The sequence below is a fragment of the Adelges cooleyi genome, unplaced genomic scaffold (genome assembly GCF_023614345.1).
Source record: "Adelges cooleyi isolate 19-005CV unplaced genomic scaffold, UGA_ACOO_1.1 ACOO_flye_CR_arks_rails_tigmint_CR_PRNA_651, whole genome shotgun sequence".
Lineage (NCBI taxonomy): Eukaryota > Metazoa > Arthropoda > Insecta > Hemiptera > Adelgidae > Adelges > Adelges cooleyi.
This window is the reverse complement of record NW_026096352.1, coordinates 8,153,996-8,173,263: the sequence shown is the minus strand read 5'-3', so window position 1 is coordinate 8,173,263 and position 19,268 is coordinate 8,153,996. Positions and strand designations below refer to the sequence as shown.

General features: G+C 29.1%; 1 protein-coding gene across 5 annotated transcripts in view; it reads left to right on the top strand.

Moving 5' to 3' along the window:
• The window catches only part of LOC126844162 (histone deacetylase 4), a 64,642-nt gene extending 47,195 nt beyond the window's left edge, over positions 1–17,447 (top strand). Inside the window, exons 4-25 of one of the 5 annotated variants that reach the window (XM_050582065.1) lie at positions 196–323; positions 2,624–2,731; positions 4,064–4,219; positions 11,809–11,885; positions 11,946–12,079; positions 12,971–13,084; positions 13,180–13,295; positions 13,355–13,486; positions 13,732–13,855; positions 13,949–14,229; positions 14,300–14,392; positions 14,465–14,585; positions 14,640–14,814; positions 14,900–15,129; positions 15,202–15,384; positions 15,718–15,881; positions 15,951–16,070; positions 16,136–16,258; positions 16,336–16,476; positions 16,544–16,714; positions 16,780–16,910; positions 17,004–17,443. In XM_050582065.1, coding sequence (XP_050438022.1) covers positions 196–323; positions 2,624–2,731; positions 4,064–4,219; positions 11,809–11,885; positions 11,946–12,079; positions 12,971–13,084; positions 13,180–13,295; positions 13,355–13,486; positions 13,732–13,855; positions 13,949–14,229; positions 14,300–14,392; positions 14,465–14,585; positions 14,640–14,814; positions 14,900–15,129; positions 15,202–15,384; positions 15,718–15,881; positions 15,951–16,070; positions 16,136–16,258; positions 16,336–16,476; positions 16,544–16,714; positions 16,780–16,910; positions 17,004–17,064 — 3,083 coding nt within the window. In that variant the 3' untranslated portion in view covers positions 17,065–17,443. Of the gene's footprint in view, positions 1–195; positions 324–2,623; positions 2,732–4,063; positions 4,220–11,808; positions 11,886–11,945; positions 12,080–12,970; positions 13,085–13,179; positions 13,296–13,354; positions 13,487–13,731; positions 13,856–13,948; positions 14,230–14,299; positions 14,393–14,464; positions 14,586–14,639; positions 14,815–14,899; positions 15,130–15,201; positions 15,385–15,717; positions 15,882–15,950; positions 16,071–16,135; positions 16,259–16,335; positions 16,477–16,543; positions 16,715–16,779; positions 16,911–17,003 lie in introns of all 5 variants that reach the window. The other 4 variants (XM_050582068.1, XM_050582066.1, XM_050582069.1 and 1 more) reach the window with 4 other exon arrangements.
• The last annotated feature ends 1,821 nt before the right edge of the window (positions 17,448–19,268 follow it).

Below are 19,268 nucleotides of genomic sequence, written 5' to 3'. Positions count from 1 at the left end.
GAAAATTTATTCATATAGTGTAAACTTTATAATCGGCCGGTACGGTCTTGGTGGTTATATTTCGTTATACGAGAGACGCCTAGTCGTCTTTCCACTATACGCCTTCGGTTTTTGAACAGTACTTGATAGAAATAATAATAATACAAATAAACGTGGCAATTTGATTTAATGCTCGTGTGTGTGGCTTCCATTTAGAAATGACTCGTGAATCGATGGTGAGCAGCTACAACACGGAAGACGCGTTGGGTGACAAACCGTTGGAGTTGGTTCGACCCACCAACCTCGTCCACGAGGCAAGCGCCATACACCATCAGATATTGGAGGTGAGTAGAGTTTAATTCTCTGTAATATCTCTAGTCGAAATATTGAGTTGTTGTTTTCAGAATGTCAGAGCAAGTATAAATCGTAAAATTGTTATGAAATTGTTCATGGTGTATCGGCTAGACACGAATTCTAATTTAATTGCAGGGCATCAGTTAAAAATGATTATTACCAAAATCATAGCTTTTTTTTTATCCAGACGAAATCTATACCTCGCAAGTATATGTTAAGTGATTTCGAAACACGATTTTTACATTTTCAACAATTTTATTTCATTACATTCATTATTTTGTCAAAACCCCTTTTTGGTTATAATTTAAAAAATAAGTGTACAACCCCCAATAAGTGTAGAAAACAACAATACCTCGCGTTTTTTAATCTTGTACATCACCTACGAGTATAGGGAAAAAACAAAATATTAAAGAGCAATAGTACTATAATCATGTTTTACCAATCTTATTTACTATTTTAAAGATTTAGAAAGATCTTTTGTGGGCTTTAAAAAAGTATTCGCTATTTATAAAATTTAAACACAAACGCGCAAAATAAAATTTAATAATATATATTTTTTAATTCACACAGTATCCATAGACATTTGCGCATAACACTACGGTGTGTGTCGGTCTACAACACGAGTTAATCTATAGCTTGTGCCGTCAACAGCTCGTGTGTGAAATACCATAATAATAATACGCTTCTCTTGTAATAATAACGGTTATTATTCATCCGAGCTATTCACGCCAAAAAAAAAAATAGAAAAAGCTATCGCCAAGTTATTTTTAGCATTCATTAGAAAAATATAAATAATTGTGCTCGCTCGAAATAAAGCGACTTGTTATTTTTCTTTTCGCGAATACGTTTTTGCCGTTTATATTATTCGTGTACCACCTAGTTTCGTTCGAATTTCTTGGCAACCCATTTCTCCTAGAATGAAATTAATATAAATAAATAATTCATTTAAGACCAATTCCTCATTGTCACTCGTGTGTAGAACCGATAATAACAATAGTTTATTTATATCGCAGAGATAAACAACTAAATAAACGCAATCAATTACAACTACTTCCGAGTATAGTGCTCTTTAGAATATATTATTTAAGTACTATATAGTGTATGAAGTCTACTAGTAGTTTTCATAGGATCGTATAGCTATTAAATTAAATAGAAATAAAGATTGTTGGATAATTACTATTATGTCTAGCGATGCCTGCTTATGATGATAAACATGATAGAAATCTAGCTACTCCGTTTCTATTCACACACTGTTGAATCGTCTGTTTAAACCTTTTTTTTATTAAAACGTTAGTAATATCCCATGCGTACTTCCCTTGCTGTGTTGAATATTAAATACGGAAACTATAAATTTTAGTTTTACCTTGTTTTTATAAGAAATGTAATACTAATTATATCAAACTATGTCGTTTTATGCTTTTGAATAAAATTTTGAAAATATTTTATACTACAAGTTTACTAAACCTAACCTGACTTGCTATATCGTTTGATCGGCTGTAATAATAGTGATTTTTGTACTGCCTTTCTGAGATAGCAATTTCTGAGGATATTTTTCAACGCCTCCTTATGAAATAATTATAATTATATTTTTCTGTACAGAGGCGCCAAAAATAGTGGGTTTTTATATAAAGTAAATTTAAAAATAATATGTTAAGACACTTCAATATGCTAAATAACAATATATAAAGTCAAAATTGAACTAGGACATTTTGTGAACTGATGTAACTAACCTTTTAATGTTTTTGAAACTTTTTTTTTGTTTTGTTTTAAAGCGGATGTCTCTTAAATATAAAAATACAACATACAATTTGAAAAATTAATATTTAAAATGAAAATTTACTTTCTTTTTAAACGGTTGCTTTATTTCATATGTATGTACATTAAGCATTTTATCTATGATTGTATAGTTTTAAAACAATCTTAGAACCTTTATTTACAAAATAAAATAGGGAGGTAAGGTTACAAATGTGATGTGTACATCATATTTGTACACATTATATTTACCAATTCGTTATCCTAAAAAAACAGTCAGTTTATTTGTCAGTTTTCAGAATTTTTGTATGTTTACAAAACCACCTTTATTATCCTCTTCCGCTATTGGTAGTTCTCGATTTTTTCTGAAACGTTTGTTAGGTGTTAAAAACGTAAAATACTTAAATTCCTAGCGTGTTTTCATAATTACTATTGAACCTAATGTACCGTTAAATTATGTGCGTGTGTTTTGTGTTTACCGACCCCAGTATAATATGGGATTTAAACGTTTGCGTTGTGTATGTTTATAACGTTTTAGTTAAAAAAGCAGCAACAACTTCAACAACAATATCTGCTGGAACAATTCCAAGCACAACAGCAGCAGTTGGCCGAACAACACGAACAGCAACTTCGGCAACATCTCAAAGTAAGCTTTAAAAAAAACATGCTTCTAGAAGTTAATATTGACTTACTGGGCGCGTTTTGAGTACGAGAACGGGAGTCGGGATCATGGGCGCCAAGTTAGAAAATTTCGCGAACTAGTAAGATTTTGAAGTAGACCCAGGGGAATAGTAAATTAACAAATCTAAATTCTCCCCTCCCCAATTCGTGTACTTCAAGTGTTAGCATAAACATTTTTTATATTATTTATATATTTGTGTTTTATGTTTAATTAGTTAACATATTATTAATACAAATAAAATTTAACAATTAGCTTACCAAATACATTATTTTTTTTATTTTTTTATTTTTTCAAAACATTTACAATCTATACATAAAATATACAATAAGCAAATATTTAACGATGTAAATATGTGACTTGGAGACTTTGGGTAGGGAACCTATCCAGTGATAGGACCCTATTAATACATTATTTAAAAAAATTATATTGTCATTGTATTTGATAAGGGATATCAGAATCGACAAAGGAAATAATGGTCACGTGGTATTTGCAGTGCAGCCGTTTATCAAAGCGCACTTCATAATAATATGAGAAACTTTTTTTTCGATTATCGTTATCAAAATTAAATTTTTTTATTTTATTATCGTCTATATAATAAATGGCGAAAAAAATGTAATATTACCAATACTTGTGTACATTTTTATACCTATTTTCATGGGGGGTGGCATACATTTATTTGTGGGGATCAGTTGCCCTATTGTCCCTATGTACTCGGCGCCTTTGGTCGGAACACAATGTAAAAAGAAAACGGTGAATGTGAGAGATAGTTTTACCAAGTCGTAGAAGAAATAATAAAAATATGTTACGTTTATAATCTCCATTAATTCCTAATCTCTAAAATAACCCGGTGTTGTAATCGCATTGTGTGTGTATTGTTCTGTAGCGCTGACGTAGTATAGAGAGAAGTTGTTGAATAAAATATGTCGATGTGTGAAATAATATTTTAGAGGCGTTTTTGGTTTAGTCGTGTGTTACGTGTGTTAGGTTAGGTGCGTGCATTCTTTCCGGACACATCTGTCTGACCGTATTACGATTACAAAATATGTGCACACAGACCGGGAGGCGCATATTATTTCTATAATATATTATTGTTGTTGTTATTGTTATTATTATTATTATTATTATCATTATTATCATTTTAATGACGTCAACGAGTGTAGTTAGCGAAAGAGAAAAATATAGAGGTGGCATAAGCTACTAATCGTGTGTTGAGATAATAATATTAATATGTCCGGAGAGGCTGTTGATTATCTCCGGACGGCGGCCAGACAGGACGCCTACATAAATAATGTATAGTCATGCGTTATGCAGGAGCTGTGGGAAAAGAAGCGAGAACTCGAAGAAAAGGAGCAGCGGGAAAGGAAAGAAGAGGAAAAACTGGAGACGATCAAGAAAAAAGAAAAACACGAACAAAGCGCCATCGCATCGTCCGAAGTCAAACAGATTTTACAGGTACGTCGGCAATATTGTACTTTTTAAACGCGGTACTTTTGGCTGCGCCGGTGGAGCTTTAGGAGTAACGTGCTATAGTTTCCCCGCTAGTATAATATTGTCTTTTGAAACAGCATAGATTCCATATGCCGTTGACAATGGAATGGCCTCTTTGCCTCTGTATAAGCCTTTCTTTTACTAAAAATAAAATTAATAAATTATTTTAAATAGGCGGCTTTTAGCTAAATCGTGCAGCGCCAATAAAAAAAAACTTCTCATTACTAAATATTATAACATACGAATAAAATATATCATAATGTTTGTGTATTCTGACAAACGCCTTGTCCGTTATTTAGCCGTCATGAGCAAATTACTTTTGAAATTCAATAATATTACTTGATTCATTACGTTACTTGTGAAATACAATTAAAATTAACTTAATTCCAAAAAAGTAAAGAAATACTTTGACGTTACTTTTTACCACATAGTTATTGATTTTTTCTTAAGTCTATCTTAAAAAAAAAAGTTTTGATTTGACTTGTATTGTCATAATAAGCTAAAAGCTTAATACTAAATAGTTAAAGCTGATATTTTCTAAAACAAACAAATTATATTTGCTAAACTTTAAAGTAGAATTAATTAATTTTATAATTTCTTTTTCACTTTGTTAATTACTTATAAAGTGAAGTCAAAATTGTTTTTAAATACTTCGCACGAAATGCCATGAAATTACGTAAATTTAACAAAAAAATAACGTCTTTACAATAATGCGTTACTTTTGTTACGATATTAAAACTACTGTTATACTTAATTTGCTAATTTCTTGGCCAATTTATATGATAGTGATGTTCTAATCTAGTCAGTTTATACTTAACATATACATAGTTATGTATTTTTTGTTGGTCAGCCTCATTCGTTTGTTTGTACACTATTTTAAGTAATGAAAGTTATAATATTCATTTTAAAGTAATAAGCCATTTTGTATAAGAACTTAACAGTGTATCACATGAAATGTGTCATTTGAAATAACAAGAATACTGAAGTACAAATGAAATGAGTCATTTCATAGAGAATAAAATCCAGTGATATTACCTCATATGGTAAACATTTTTTTAAATTCTTTAAAACTTATTAATAATATATAAATTAATAGTCTATTAATTAGTAAAAAAATAATTTTAATTTCTCAGAAGGTGTACCTTGCGCCAACTAAAAACCACGATCCTTACATTTGCATTTATTATAATTGAAGGACTATCGTTTAATGTTATCTTCACAATTCACGTTGAATATTTCTTCGATAGTTCATAATTTCATTGCTCATAACTCATTAGTCTTTACTGTCAAATAGTATATTTGCTTGTAAACCAGTTACAAACTTGTTAAAAGCCTCAGTCTTGACTTTTTATATTAAAGAGATTCGATACCGGCCGTTTTTTCAGTCAAACACATCATTTTTTGTCCATCGCACAGACCGAATCAGTAATTTGAAAACAGATTTGAATTCGTCATGAAGTTTACTTGAGATACTACAAGGCACTTTTTTCAATTTTGAATTTTAATCCTTTTCAAATTTGATTTTAAAATTTGAAATGTTATAAAATATTCAAATTTGTTTTATTCATAGTAAGAAAAAATATCAACAAAGTACCTCGTAGGATCCCAAGTAAACTGCATAACGAATTCAAATCTGTTTTCAGATTACTAATCGGATCACTGGTTCGGACTGTGCGATGGACAAAAAATGTACTATTATGTTAACTAAAATGGCTTTTACTTATAGCCAAAACGATTTAAATTAAAAATAATACCATCAAGCTTATACAAATTAACCGGTAAGCTAATTAACATGGTCGAAATTTATTAAAACCACTTTTTTCTTAAATAATGCTTATACAAAACTCCTTAAAAATGTTCGGTATTAAATCCCCTTAAATTAGTCTAACCTAACCCAATGATAATAATGAGTGTTAGACCTTCACTCCCCCGTTTCCAGTTTTAAATCCAGGTAATGCATCATATGAACTGGACTTTCAGTGAAATAGTTACATATTATATTAAAATATTATAATCACGATATGATGTTGTGTTAGTACTTCTAAATTTAGTGGGATTTTTAGCGGTGACCCATACTATCAACCCCGAATGCATGTCTGAAATGCCATGCACCCCGGCGACCGAACTGGCATAAAGTTAGCCATAGCCACTCCCGGTCAATACGCCATACGCATTTATTTATTAATACTTCTAATTTTATACTCGGTAGCTAAAATGTTAAATAGCTTAAACACTAATAGTACTAATGATACATTCATTCCTCCCTCAGAATTTGACTTAAAATTTAAAAATGTATTATAAAAGAACAATTATTTAAACATTTTTTTTTTTAAAACATATTAAACTCCAAAAAAAATTCTTCAAAATATTCTAAAAAAAAAATTTTCTGGAATTTAAAACGTTTTGAAAAAAAAAATTGAAGAAAAAAGGACATGTCTTGTTGTTGCTCCTAGTTCTTCAATTATTCTTCATGTCTTTAAATCTTGTGTATAGCTGTCTGGTATAATGAAAAAATACTAATTAGGTGGTAGGTGTGCGAAGTATCCCAATTATTTATATACTGGTACAGTATTATTACTAGTTCTAGTTGTTCTGGCTGATCATGAAATGATAACATTTTTTTTTTTATAAAAGTGGGGGCTAATATTCGATTATACAACTCACATTTTTTTTAAAAGTTCATATTAGAAACGTATAATACAATTTATTTTAGTTTTAGCTTTTAAAATATTCCCAAATGATCATTCTTAAGTACTTTATGTATATATTATTTCAATCTTGTTCCAATGGTGATTACATTTTTGTTATAATTGGTTTTGAAATTAAATTGGGTTATAATAATTATTATCACTGTTTATATTATTTATCTTTATGCAGTTGTAATAATTTAGATGTAATAGTTTAAAAATATCAATAATGAATTTTATCCTGTGCAGTTAGATTATTTGTCTGGCATTCGCTTTGCCCTATTTAATTTAACGTCATGCATTTTTATAATGTCTAATGAAGCAAAAACTAATAATAATAATAATCAAGGGCATACCAATGAATGGCCAGTAACTTTTTTTAATACATTTTTTAATTTTGCCATTCCTCTTCTAAAATATATTATCTTAGATAAAGAATGACAATTCTTAAATGCTCAATTTCATCCTTCACCCGGACTAACTTTTACCAAAACTATAGCATAAATAAAACAAAGAATCTTAATTTTCCCTGTAATCGTTATTACAATCATAATATAATTATAGTTCAGTATCGTTTGTCAGGCATACAGCATACAATCCCCATTGGTTATTTTAACGAGAAAAGTTTTTCTATATATTTTACTCTTTTACCGTTGATAAAGGTTGACGTTGTAAATCTTATTTTTTTTCGCCGTATTTGGGTTCTTTTGATTGTATAAGCATAAACCGAGAGGGAAATATTGAACAATATCCCTTACAAATGTCTGTGTGTACAAGACTAGTAATTGGTTGTTTGAACATAATAATGATCTTTGTGTGAACATAAATATATATACACATAAATTATTATTGGCGTTTGAAAATTTCATGAAATTAAACATTTTGAAATATTTCAATTTTTAATATAATTATTATTTTTTATTTTTTGTCTTATAAAATAGTTAAATAAAACGAATTAAATATTAAACTGACATATAAAAAAAAAAATTTCTTTATAATTTGTCTTATTACAGCCTGTCAAAATTAAAAATACATAATAAAATCAAATATGTTAATACTCAGGATCATGGTTTTCTTGCTCATGAATCATGATAACATTTATTTTTATAAAAAAAAAAACAATAAAATTATATATAAAAAAAAACTTTAAATAAAAATATATTAGGTATATGTTAATTGTTATGAAGATCACAGTTTTCTTGCTAATGAAATCATGGTGATTGTCAATTGAGTTTGCCCATTTTACCACAGTGTACTTATAAATTAAATCACTTTAATGTGCATAGTGATTAGTGATTGCACGTTGAAAAATGATAATATCGTTTTCTAGTTATCTCCTAAATTGGCGGGAAGCTTATGTCTGTAAGGCAGCAGGGCCAAATAGTGAAATAATTATTAAAAATCCAATATTTCACGAAAAATATTTCAAACACTAATTATTATGTTAATTCGAATGTCTTTCTAGTGTTGCATAAAAATAATCGTAAAAGTTAAAACAAATTATAGTGAAATCATTTATTTTGGAATCATAGCATATATATATTATATTATACATTGTGTACTTAAACATTCAAACTTACTGATAAAAACTATGTACAAATTACAGTGTATGGTATCGTAGTATAGACAAAATATTGTTATTTTTAACAAAGTGTCAAATCCTGAGTGGCACTAATTACCTGAAAAAACGCATCTAGCTGTTCGAAATCATTTTTTTTATTTGCACTGCTTAAGTGATGACGTTTAATTTTAAAGTACCATCATCAATACAAATTATAACGTTACCATTAGTGACTCCGATATATTACATCGTCCATCCTAACGAAACCTTATTTTTATTATCAAGTGTTACTTAGGTATTAGTCCCTTTAAATACACAAAACAATTTTTATTAATAAATATATTGGGTATTCTATGATAAACCGTGTACGATATTTGCCTTTCACATCTCGAATTTTACTAAAATTATTTTATACCTCTAATTTATTAAAAAAAGCTTAGCCGCTTAATTTTATTTTAAATTGTTTATCTTAAACCATTCAAGAGATAAGAATATTTATATATTTAAAATATAGGTTACCATTATTTCAATAATGTACAACTTCCTAAACAGTTAAGTTCCTAAACTAATCATTAAAAAAAACGCGTTCAAAATAATTATTTTTAAGCTTTTCATGTTTTTATATTTCGGTTTAATTTGTTTCAATGTAAGTAGGAATATTGCCGTTCAGTTAATGTATTTTAAAACTAGTCCAGTAGCTTTTATTTTTTTAGTGTTCAAAAATTATTTTTTCTTTATGATATTTCTATTTTTGACAAATGGCTTTAAAAATGTTTGTATTTGCTACCCCTATGATAACCTGCATAGTTTTATAACATACATAATTTTAATTAAATATAAAAAACAATTGTTGAAGTATTAATTTTCAAATCATATAATCATAATGTTTACGCTTGACAAGCTTATACTTAAATAGTATAATGTACTTCACCAGAGTGGTAAGCGAAGTTAACCGGTAACTGATATTATGTAATACCTATTCTATTCCGCGCCAATACTCAAAACTAACGTACTATCAAATTGAAATTAAGCATTAGTCGTTTAGGTTGATTTTCCAATCTTGTTTTGCTGATTAAAAAAAATGAGGTGCAGTAAGTGTACAAAAAGAAATGGATTTTTTTTCGTTACCATTATAAGATAATTATTTTTTTTTTACTGTGTTTTTTTTTTACTTTATCTAAATTCTCGAGTGTTTACCTATTGTGAAATTCCATAAGCCGCAAACAATAGTATTAACCGATTACTTCTGTATAAATTTCAATTGTTTTTTTATACCGCGTGCTCTTCAATTGTTAATAATTTTTATTCGCGTGCCCTTCATTATTGTCATAAATTATAATCTCTTGATTACATATCTTACCTCAAATAGGTAGACTTTGTTTGCCATATTTTAGGTTGTTAATGTTTTGCCAAATCGTTGCGTTACCAATAACATGAGGCGTATTTATTTTTATAGTTAAAACGTGCATCTGTTGTTTTAGTTTTATCAAACGATAAATGTGAATCACAATGTAATACAGTGCTAGTGTATTAGTTAGCATATAAAGCATTGCATCTAAGTACATAATATACATTGAAATGTAAAAATAAAAATAAACAATTATTTAATTTACTCTCGTTTACACAAGTTGTTCGTCGAAACTAAAATTGACTTCATAAAAAAGAAATCAAGTTCTTAACTCTTATTAGACATTGACAGTACATACATTTTTGTTTGATTATAAAAAATCATTACTATTATATATTTATAGATAAACTATTTATGTTACCAATTATATATAATGGCGAGAACGTAAGTTTTCTATTTGTTTGTAATCACTTTTTAAAAACAATGAAAACCAACCCCATTGAGCACATCAAAACCTTCCTTGTCCGTAATAGCTCGTTTACTTAAACTTCTATATTTTAGCTTCGGTTTGGAAGTTTGACTTTGCTATAAGGTTTCTATTCTAATATACGGTGCATACGTTTAAAATAAATACCATGGAAACCAAAAACATATTCCCGTACAAAATAGAAGTGCATAGAAGGCGTAAAGCTGCATACCCTGTGTGGCATCAGAAAGGGCAAATATATGTTTCATTTAAAAATATGGCTATATTTTATTGTGAAAATGTTTAGCTTCGATGCGGAGCTAAGAAGGGGTACTGTTTTTACAATTATTTTGTGTTTTATTTACTTGTATTTATTATTTTTGTGTGTGAACTCACGATATCTCTCCGCTGAACCGATTTCTTCATGTAGCAAGTCTATTCTCTATTTATCAAAAATCGTACCTAAATGGCACTTTATTGTGCCAAAAAAAAAAATTGCCTCTCTCTTCATATCATGGGAAAAACCCAACATATTTTTCAACTTAAAACTATGATGCACTATACATTTTTTTTAAATAATCGAATTCTACGAAATAAATTTCTACTATGAAGATCTATCGATATACCTTGTCAAACCAGTAAAAAACACCTCTATCTGAACGGGTGGAAACTTTTAATTAGCTTTTCTGAGTGTAATTTTGTGACTTAAGGTCTGAAAATTGACTTTAGATTTTCAAAGGAATTATCGCAATCAAATCTTTCTCAAAAATGTTTTGTCAGACTTTTTTTTAACTAAGGAAACCCCTATAAATTAAGGAAAATTACTCTTGGCCGTAGTAAATTTCTAGGTTGATATATAAGATTGAATCAACGGTCAACAGGTCTCTAATAAATAGTTTAATCATATAGCTACAATTTATTATAGACTGACGAACAACCCTAATACTCAACATACAATTTTAAGCACATTATTGTAATTATAATGCTTTCATCAATATTTTTGTATGTACCGCTTACATATTCGCATCTAATTGTTTATTTGAAAGTGATTTTATCACTGTCCCGATCTCACTGTATTGGCTTTTTTGAAATTGAAATTATTGTATTATTGTAAAATATCAATTAAGTTCATCGTTACCTAGCTTATACTACATAAAGGCTTATCTATGTATATTGTATACGTTGTATATTGTAATCGCGTTTAAATTGTAAAAATTGTCTTAAATTATTCCCATAATCATTAATCGGTTAGTTCTTTAAAACAAGCTTAAATCAATAGTGATTAATGAGATCAACGATTTTTAAAAACGTAATCATATTTATTTACTTTTAATAACTTTTACACTCGATAATTATATTTTATAATTTTTTAGCCGAATAGTTAAAATAAATATATTAATTAGTTATATCAAAACCTATGTTAAGGTTTGTTTGAACCTATCAATTCTGAATGTGTGTATTTTGTATTAATAATAAATTTATATTTTTCAGGGATTCTTGTTAAGTAAGAAACACAGGGAATCTGCCTCCAGCAGCTCTTCACAAACTCAAAAGCCGTACCTAAGCTGGTAAGTATATCCCTAATACAATATTGTAATTTTGTTTATTTATTTATTTATGTTCCACAGGGGCGTTTTACAATCCCAACAGTCTGAGCCAAATGTGATGCCTAGTAGCCTAAGTCCTTCTTCTAGTGGATCAAACATAACTCCCTACAGGCTTGTTGGTCGGTACGAAGATGATTTTCCATTAAGAAAAACAGGTTGGTCTCGAGAATGTCATCACTTATCTATTTACTGTATCTTTTACATACTTGTCTTAAATAGGAATATAAATACGCTATAAGTTTGTTAGTCTTTAATACTTAGAAGTTTTTGATTGATTTTCATCTTCAAATTGAAATTAATTAGTGCAATAATCATGAGTTCAATTGCTTAATCCATGGGTGTACAGCCATACATTTCATAAACTTATTATGAAAAATAACAAAATGGTGATTAGGAATATTCTTTTAAATATTCCTAACAATAGTATAGTACTGGTTAATTAAATAAAAATACAAATTGAACAATATTTATGAAACTAATGTATATTTAATTTCTACTATGATAGACCTTGATCTATATTAAAATAACTGTATTTTTTACAGTTGTATTTTAGCTAACTAATAACTATATTTTCTTTAAACAGATGAGACTATTAAACACAAATGTATATATCCTCAACTTAAAGTTTATTCGGTTGTAATAATTATATATAATAAAATTAATAAAGTCTTAGAGAATTTAATTAGCAAGTTTAATACAAGTTAAGTTAACTTTAAGAGCGGAAATTGCCCAAATGATTTGCTCATTATCACATATACAAACTTGTGCGTTTTCAAAGTCCTGTTATTTTATATACTTATAAATAAATGTTATTTGTAAAAAATAACAATGGTTGGTTTAAAAAAAAGCCATATCAATTATCAAATTTAAATGTCCAATATGATTATAATTACTTAAATAATTGCCTAATAATAACAACATAAGTACTATGTAGGTAATAACAAACTCATTACGCCTTTTAAGTATTTAGTTTTAACATTTTTAATATATCCATTTTACTAACTTAGTGTGTTTTGTGTGTGTGTTAAACATATTATTGCATGCAGCGTCTGAACCAAATTTACTCAAAATGAGACTGAAACAGCGCATGTTCGACAGACGTAACAATCCAATCGCACGACCTAAAGACCGAACCAGCAACCGAGTTTCTAAACTTGCAAGTACCGTACCATTTTACTAACTAGTTTTTCTTCTTTTACTAACAGTTAATCATCATAATATTTTGCACTAATACAGTTGTGATTTTATTTTCTAGTTGAGACATCACCCTCTGGTAGTACTCCTGGTTCTGGACCTAATTCGCCACCAATCATTATATCATCAAACTGCCGAAATTCGCCTTCTACCGGAGCAACGACTCCAATTAAAGAAGTAACAATAAATTTTATTTTTATTCAACTTAATCTAATTCGTGATATAACTTATTTTAGGAGACCGACATGACTTTTGGTCATATGTCCAACAACAACACTGACCAGAGTAGTAGTGTTGCTGATCTTTCCGCATTGTACACGAGTCCTTCAATGCCTAATATATCACTCGGTAGACCTCCATCAAATACGGTAAATTATTTTTATGATAATTGCTATTATAATATGTTTGTTATTTTTAAGTCAACCAAATAGAAAAAAGTATTAAATATAGTTACACAAAATTACATACAACCATAAACATTCTTACATCCTTTTTTCACCTAAATATAATTAAACAATAAACACTTAGGTACTGTAAATTTAGCAAAAATATTGTTAATAACTTAAATTTAGTTCTGTATAAAACTATATTTTGTAATTAATTTGTTTTTTAGGATGGTTCAAAATTAACTTCAGTTTCTGAAGCTGAAGTTCGTGCTGCATTCACAGCTCGGCTTGGTATACCTTTAACAGGACAAATGTTATCGAGTACATTACCCTATTATCCTACACTTCCATGTAAGCTCTTTTAAATGTTAAACAAGTATAATGAATTTAATCAAAATTTGTATATATATATATATATATATATATATATATATATCATTACAGTATTGGATACATCTCAAAGCTTTATTCAAAAACAAATGCGAAGCTTAGAATCAAGGCAATCTACAGCGCCAACATTTCATCCTGCTCCTATTACCGATACTCAGGTGGCACACGCACGATTGAATAAAGCCGGACATAGACCACTAGGTCGGACACAGTCAGCACCTCTACCTCTTGGTCATCCAATGTTAAATAACATAGCCCCTGGTCAACACCTTAGTGTTCATTATGAAGATTATGAACCACTCCAACAGCTTAGCGCTCACAATTATTTGAAACAAGTAAGGCTATCAAATTTGTACTGTTTGAAAGATGTTTATTTCTTTATTTATGTGTGTATATTTTTCTTAGCAAATTCGAAACACTGTTTTGACTAGAGCTGGTAGTCGAGCACACTTGGCGAATAATTCATTTATCAATGAAGATCAAGAAGATGACGCTAAGGTACTTAAACTAGTAACATAACATAAAATATGACGAGGAGAATACTTACTACTAATTTTTGTCATTAAATAGGTAATTGATTTGACTGGTGGTCCCCGAACGTCGACAGATAATGGTCTAAAGAACAAAAGTCAGTCATTTCTTCAACAACAGCGAGATTTAATGATGAGACAAACGTCACAGTCAAACGATGGTATGTATTTAAATGTAACGAGCATTACTAAAATTAATATTACTTATTTATTAGTTTCAGTTTTTGCTAACCGAAATCCCAATGTAGCTATTCCTTTAGTTCGAACATTCTCAAGTCCTTTGGTTGCTGGTGTTAACCCAGGAGGTATAATTACCTCAGATGCATCCAGTACATCATCATCGTACCTTTCTTCTACTAGCCTTAACTCTTCTTTACATAAACTGTCTGGGTAAGCTTTGCTCGCCATCCATTAATATCATTAACGATTGCAAATAAAATATATGTCAAATTAAATATTACTTTTAATATTTCAGAAGTCCCCATCGACCGACAACGGGACTAGCATTTGACAGTCTAATGTTAAAACATGCTTGCAAATGCGGCAACAACTCTTTGCATCCCGAGCACAGTGGTCGATTGCAAAGTGTTTGGGCTCGATTAATCGAAACTGGGTTGGCTAGAAAATGTGATAGGCTTAGACCACGGAAAGCTACCCTAGAAGAATTGCAAACCTGTCATTCTGAACCCCATACGCTTCTGTTCGGTTTGTCTTGAATTATCAATTAATCTATTATTTAAAATGTATTGTTTTAATTAATTTGTTTTTTATGCTTAGGTACTAATCCGTTGAATCATCAAAAAATTGATGGTTCCAAACTAGCAGAGTTACCATTAAAAAGTATAGTACGACTACCTTGTGGTGGATTGGGTGTTGATTCAGACACTACTTGGAATGATTTGCATACAGCCTCAGCTGCTCGAATGGCTGTTGGATGTGTAGTCGATTTAGCTTTTAAAAGTAATTTTGTTTCTCCTATTGTTTGTAAAATTAGCTGAGACGATAAAAGTATCAACTTTGATGGCCACCATTCAATATGAACTGAAAAATAAAATATTTGTTTTATCTTTTGTACTATAACAGGTGAAAAAACAGTTTTATAGTATAAAGTTATATGAAGCAACATTTCATTCTGCATATTCTTATCTAATACCTACCGATTACGAATTCTTTTTTTTGTTTTTTTTTTTTAATTTAAGTTTAAAGTTGCTTGAGAATTACCAATATTACTACTTTAGTCTATGCTTATTTGTATTTGGTTCAAATCAATTGTTGCTTTTTTTATATGTACAGCTCTTATGGGTGATATCAAAAACGGCTTTGCAATTGTCCGACCCCCTGGGCATCATGCCGAAGCCAACCAAGCAATGGGATTTTGTTTTTTCAATTCAATTGCTGTTGCATGTCGTTTGCTTCAACAAAGACAAGCTGTACGACGGATTCTTGTCGTCGATTGGGTATGTCCCAATATAGTTATTTAATGTTAAATAAAAGAACAAAATTCATATTTCATTCTATTTTTTTAGGACGTCCACCATGGCAATGGAACTCAACAAATATTTTACGAAGACAGGAATGTTTTGTATCTATCAATTCATCGACATGACGATGGCAATTTTTTTCCTGGAACAGGAGCTCCTGCAGAGGTATTTATTATTTTGTTTCAAAACATGCAGCAAATAGTTGAGTGGTAAATGTAAATTAAATTTAGTGCGGCGTCGGGAATGGCCTTGGATATAATGTAAACATTGCATGGAGCGGTGGTCTACAACCGCCTCTAGGCGATGCCGAGTATTTGGCAGCATTTCGATCAGTGGTCATGCCCATAGCTCGAGTTAGTATTTATTCACTTATAAATACATATTATATAACATTTTGGTTATCCTTGTTATTATTGTTATTTTTTTACAGGAATACGCGCCTGAAATAGTACTTGTATCAGCTGGGTTTGATGCAGCATCTGGTCATCCTGCTCCTCTCGGTGGATACAATGTGACTCCTGCTTGCTTTGCATATATGACTCAACAGCTCATGCAAATAGCTGATGGAAAGGTTTTTGTTTGTTTCCATTCTATATTTTATATTATCATTCATAATCTGATCGTGTTGTGTTGGTTAGGTGGTTTTGTCATTAGAAGGAGGCTACGATCTAACAGCTATTTGTGACAGTGCTGAAGAGTGTGTCCGAGCGCTTCTCGAAGAAGATGTGGCGTCTATTGTTGAATCAGAACTACACCGTGCTCCTTGTCAAAATGCTGTTAACACATTACAAAAAACTATTGCCATACAAGTATTTATTGCTGGGATAATATTGTATTATGATATTTATGTTTTAATTGTAATTTTTAATTTTAGTTGCCTCACTGGCCCGTTCTTAAAAAATTCATTAATACCGTTGCATGTAGTGCTGTTGAAGCAACGCTCTGTGAAGAAAACGATACAGTTAGTGCAATGGCTTCTTTATCTATGACCAGACATCGAATTCAGTAAGTAATGTAATAATTATAATATGTCCATAACGTGCACATGTTATTACAATTTTAATTACGTTTTTATGCAATTTTGGTTTTTATTTTTAGAAGCTCTGAACATTTGGAAGAACCCATGGAAGAAGATGACAACGAGGAAATCAACAAATAATATGTTATTTAGACTATGTAAAAGAAATTACTGTTGCTTTAACTCTAAAGTTCTTAATGATTTCCAATTTGTATAGTGAAAACATATAAGTTTTAGGAAAACACATTTTTTATTACAACTATTAACTAAAAAATTGTATTGAATGCAAATTTTGTCAGGTTACCCAGTGAGATGGTCTCGATGTTGTGTGTATTATGCAGAATTTCTACATATACTAGAATTTAAAAAAAAAACATTCCAAAAATTCTTTAATGGTTAAACTAATTTGTTGTTTGTAAAATTACGTTACCTGCAATATAACGTAACTTAAATATTTATTATATTTATGTATATAATCTTGTTTTGTTTTTATTATTAGTTTTTTTATTTATATATATATATAATCACATTTTTAGTTGTGCATCTATTTAAATATATAAGTATAATGATGTTTAACATTGTAATTATATTATATTATATTTTAAATGTTGTGATAATTGTTTTATTTAACAGCTACATATTATTTCGATTTATCATTGATATAAATACTAAATATTACATGTCTTAATTAATGGGATAAACATTACAAATTATCATTCGGTGTTGTATGTTTACTAGTCTTTTATTATATATTATGTAAATAATTATAAAATAATATATAGGATTATATCAATATGTGTATATTATGATGTTGTTTCATTTTTATTACTACTATTATTTTATTTATGTTATTATTATTATAACTATATCATTGTTATATGTATATTATATATTTCATCAGCGATATAAGAATGTAAACGTTTAACTAAGGTTTAACGGCCGTTAATATTTACAGATTATTTTATTAATATTTATTGTTGTGTTGTATTCTATTTTTATTGTGGCAATATTTTGTTAAGTCGCAATTAGTATTATTATTTTTTTTTTAATTTAACGCGACTTGATCTGATGCTTATAAGAATATTTTACAATGAAAACAAATTTTGAATTCTATGTGATATTATTTCATTTTAATTTAATTATAGTTATATAATATATTCTCCTAATAAATAAGTTGTGACCAACTTGTATTTTTTTATTTCTACATATAGAATGTTAATTAAATAAATAACCATATGAATTGAAAGTAAGGGTTTAATTATGGCGTTTAAAGATTTAGTACCGTCTGTGTGTATATTTTTCACGTGTGAGTGTGTACATGTATATTAGGGTGGTCCAATTTTTTTTTTTTTAGTCGATGTCCCTAAAAGAAGCTTCAAATTGTGAAAAAATATTTTTTGGATTTTTTTCTTGCTCTTTTCGTTTTCCACTTTAACAAGAAGCCTTTACCTAAGGCTTTGTTGTCAATGATATTAAATATCTTTTTTGAGGATTGACAACCGAATCTCAAAAATATTCAAAATATTTCCTGTTTAAAAATCTATCGCCAAATATTAATATAAACATATTCACTTTATTCTAGAGTTAACTCTTGTTTTTTTTAATAATGATTTAATCATTTATAAATAGGCTGCTACGAGGTCTGTTAATTTATGTATGCATTCAGTTAAGATAAAGTCATCGCAACTCGGTCTGTGCATGCTCATATGGTTTTACGACCACTCTTAATTCAATAACATTTCGCTACAGATTTTTAAACGAGAAATATTTTGTAGTATTGTTGATATTAGGTAGTCAATCTACTCGAATGATGTTTTATGCCATTTGCGACCAAGCGTAAGTAAAGGCTTCTCGCTGAAATAAGGAATTCCAAATATTTTTTCACAATTTGATACTTTAGGCGTTAACTTCAATTTTCTAAAAAAAAAAAGGTCCTCTAATATACATATTTATGTACCCATACATATTTTTTGCTTTAGTCATACAAAATGACATAAAATTATTTTATCATGTATAGCGCTTATTTCTTTAATTGGCTGTTACCTTTGTTGTATTTTTCTTTTTTGTTACTGATTTAATCAAGTTATTGCATTGTGTTATATTCATATGTATATATTATGTTGTATTATATATATATACAGTACATTCAAAAAATTCAGGGACTGACTTAATAAAAAAATTAACAAGTGCGGTATCTATGTTTCGCTTATGGAACTGTGTAATATTATCAATTCTTTCTTTTGTTAGACTTCCAGCGTAAAATAATAACACCTATATTTATAAATATGTGATGTGTATTATTTTTATTCTTGACGATTCATAAAATACTTAAATGATGAACCAAT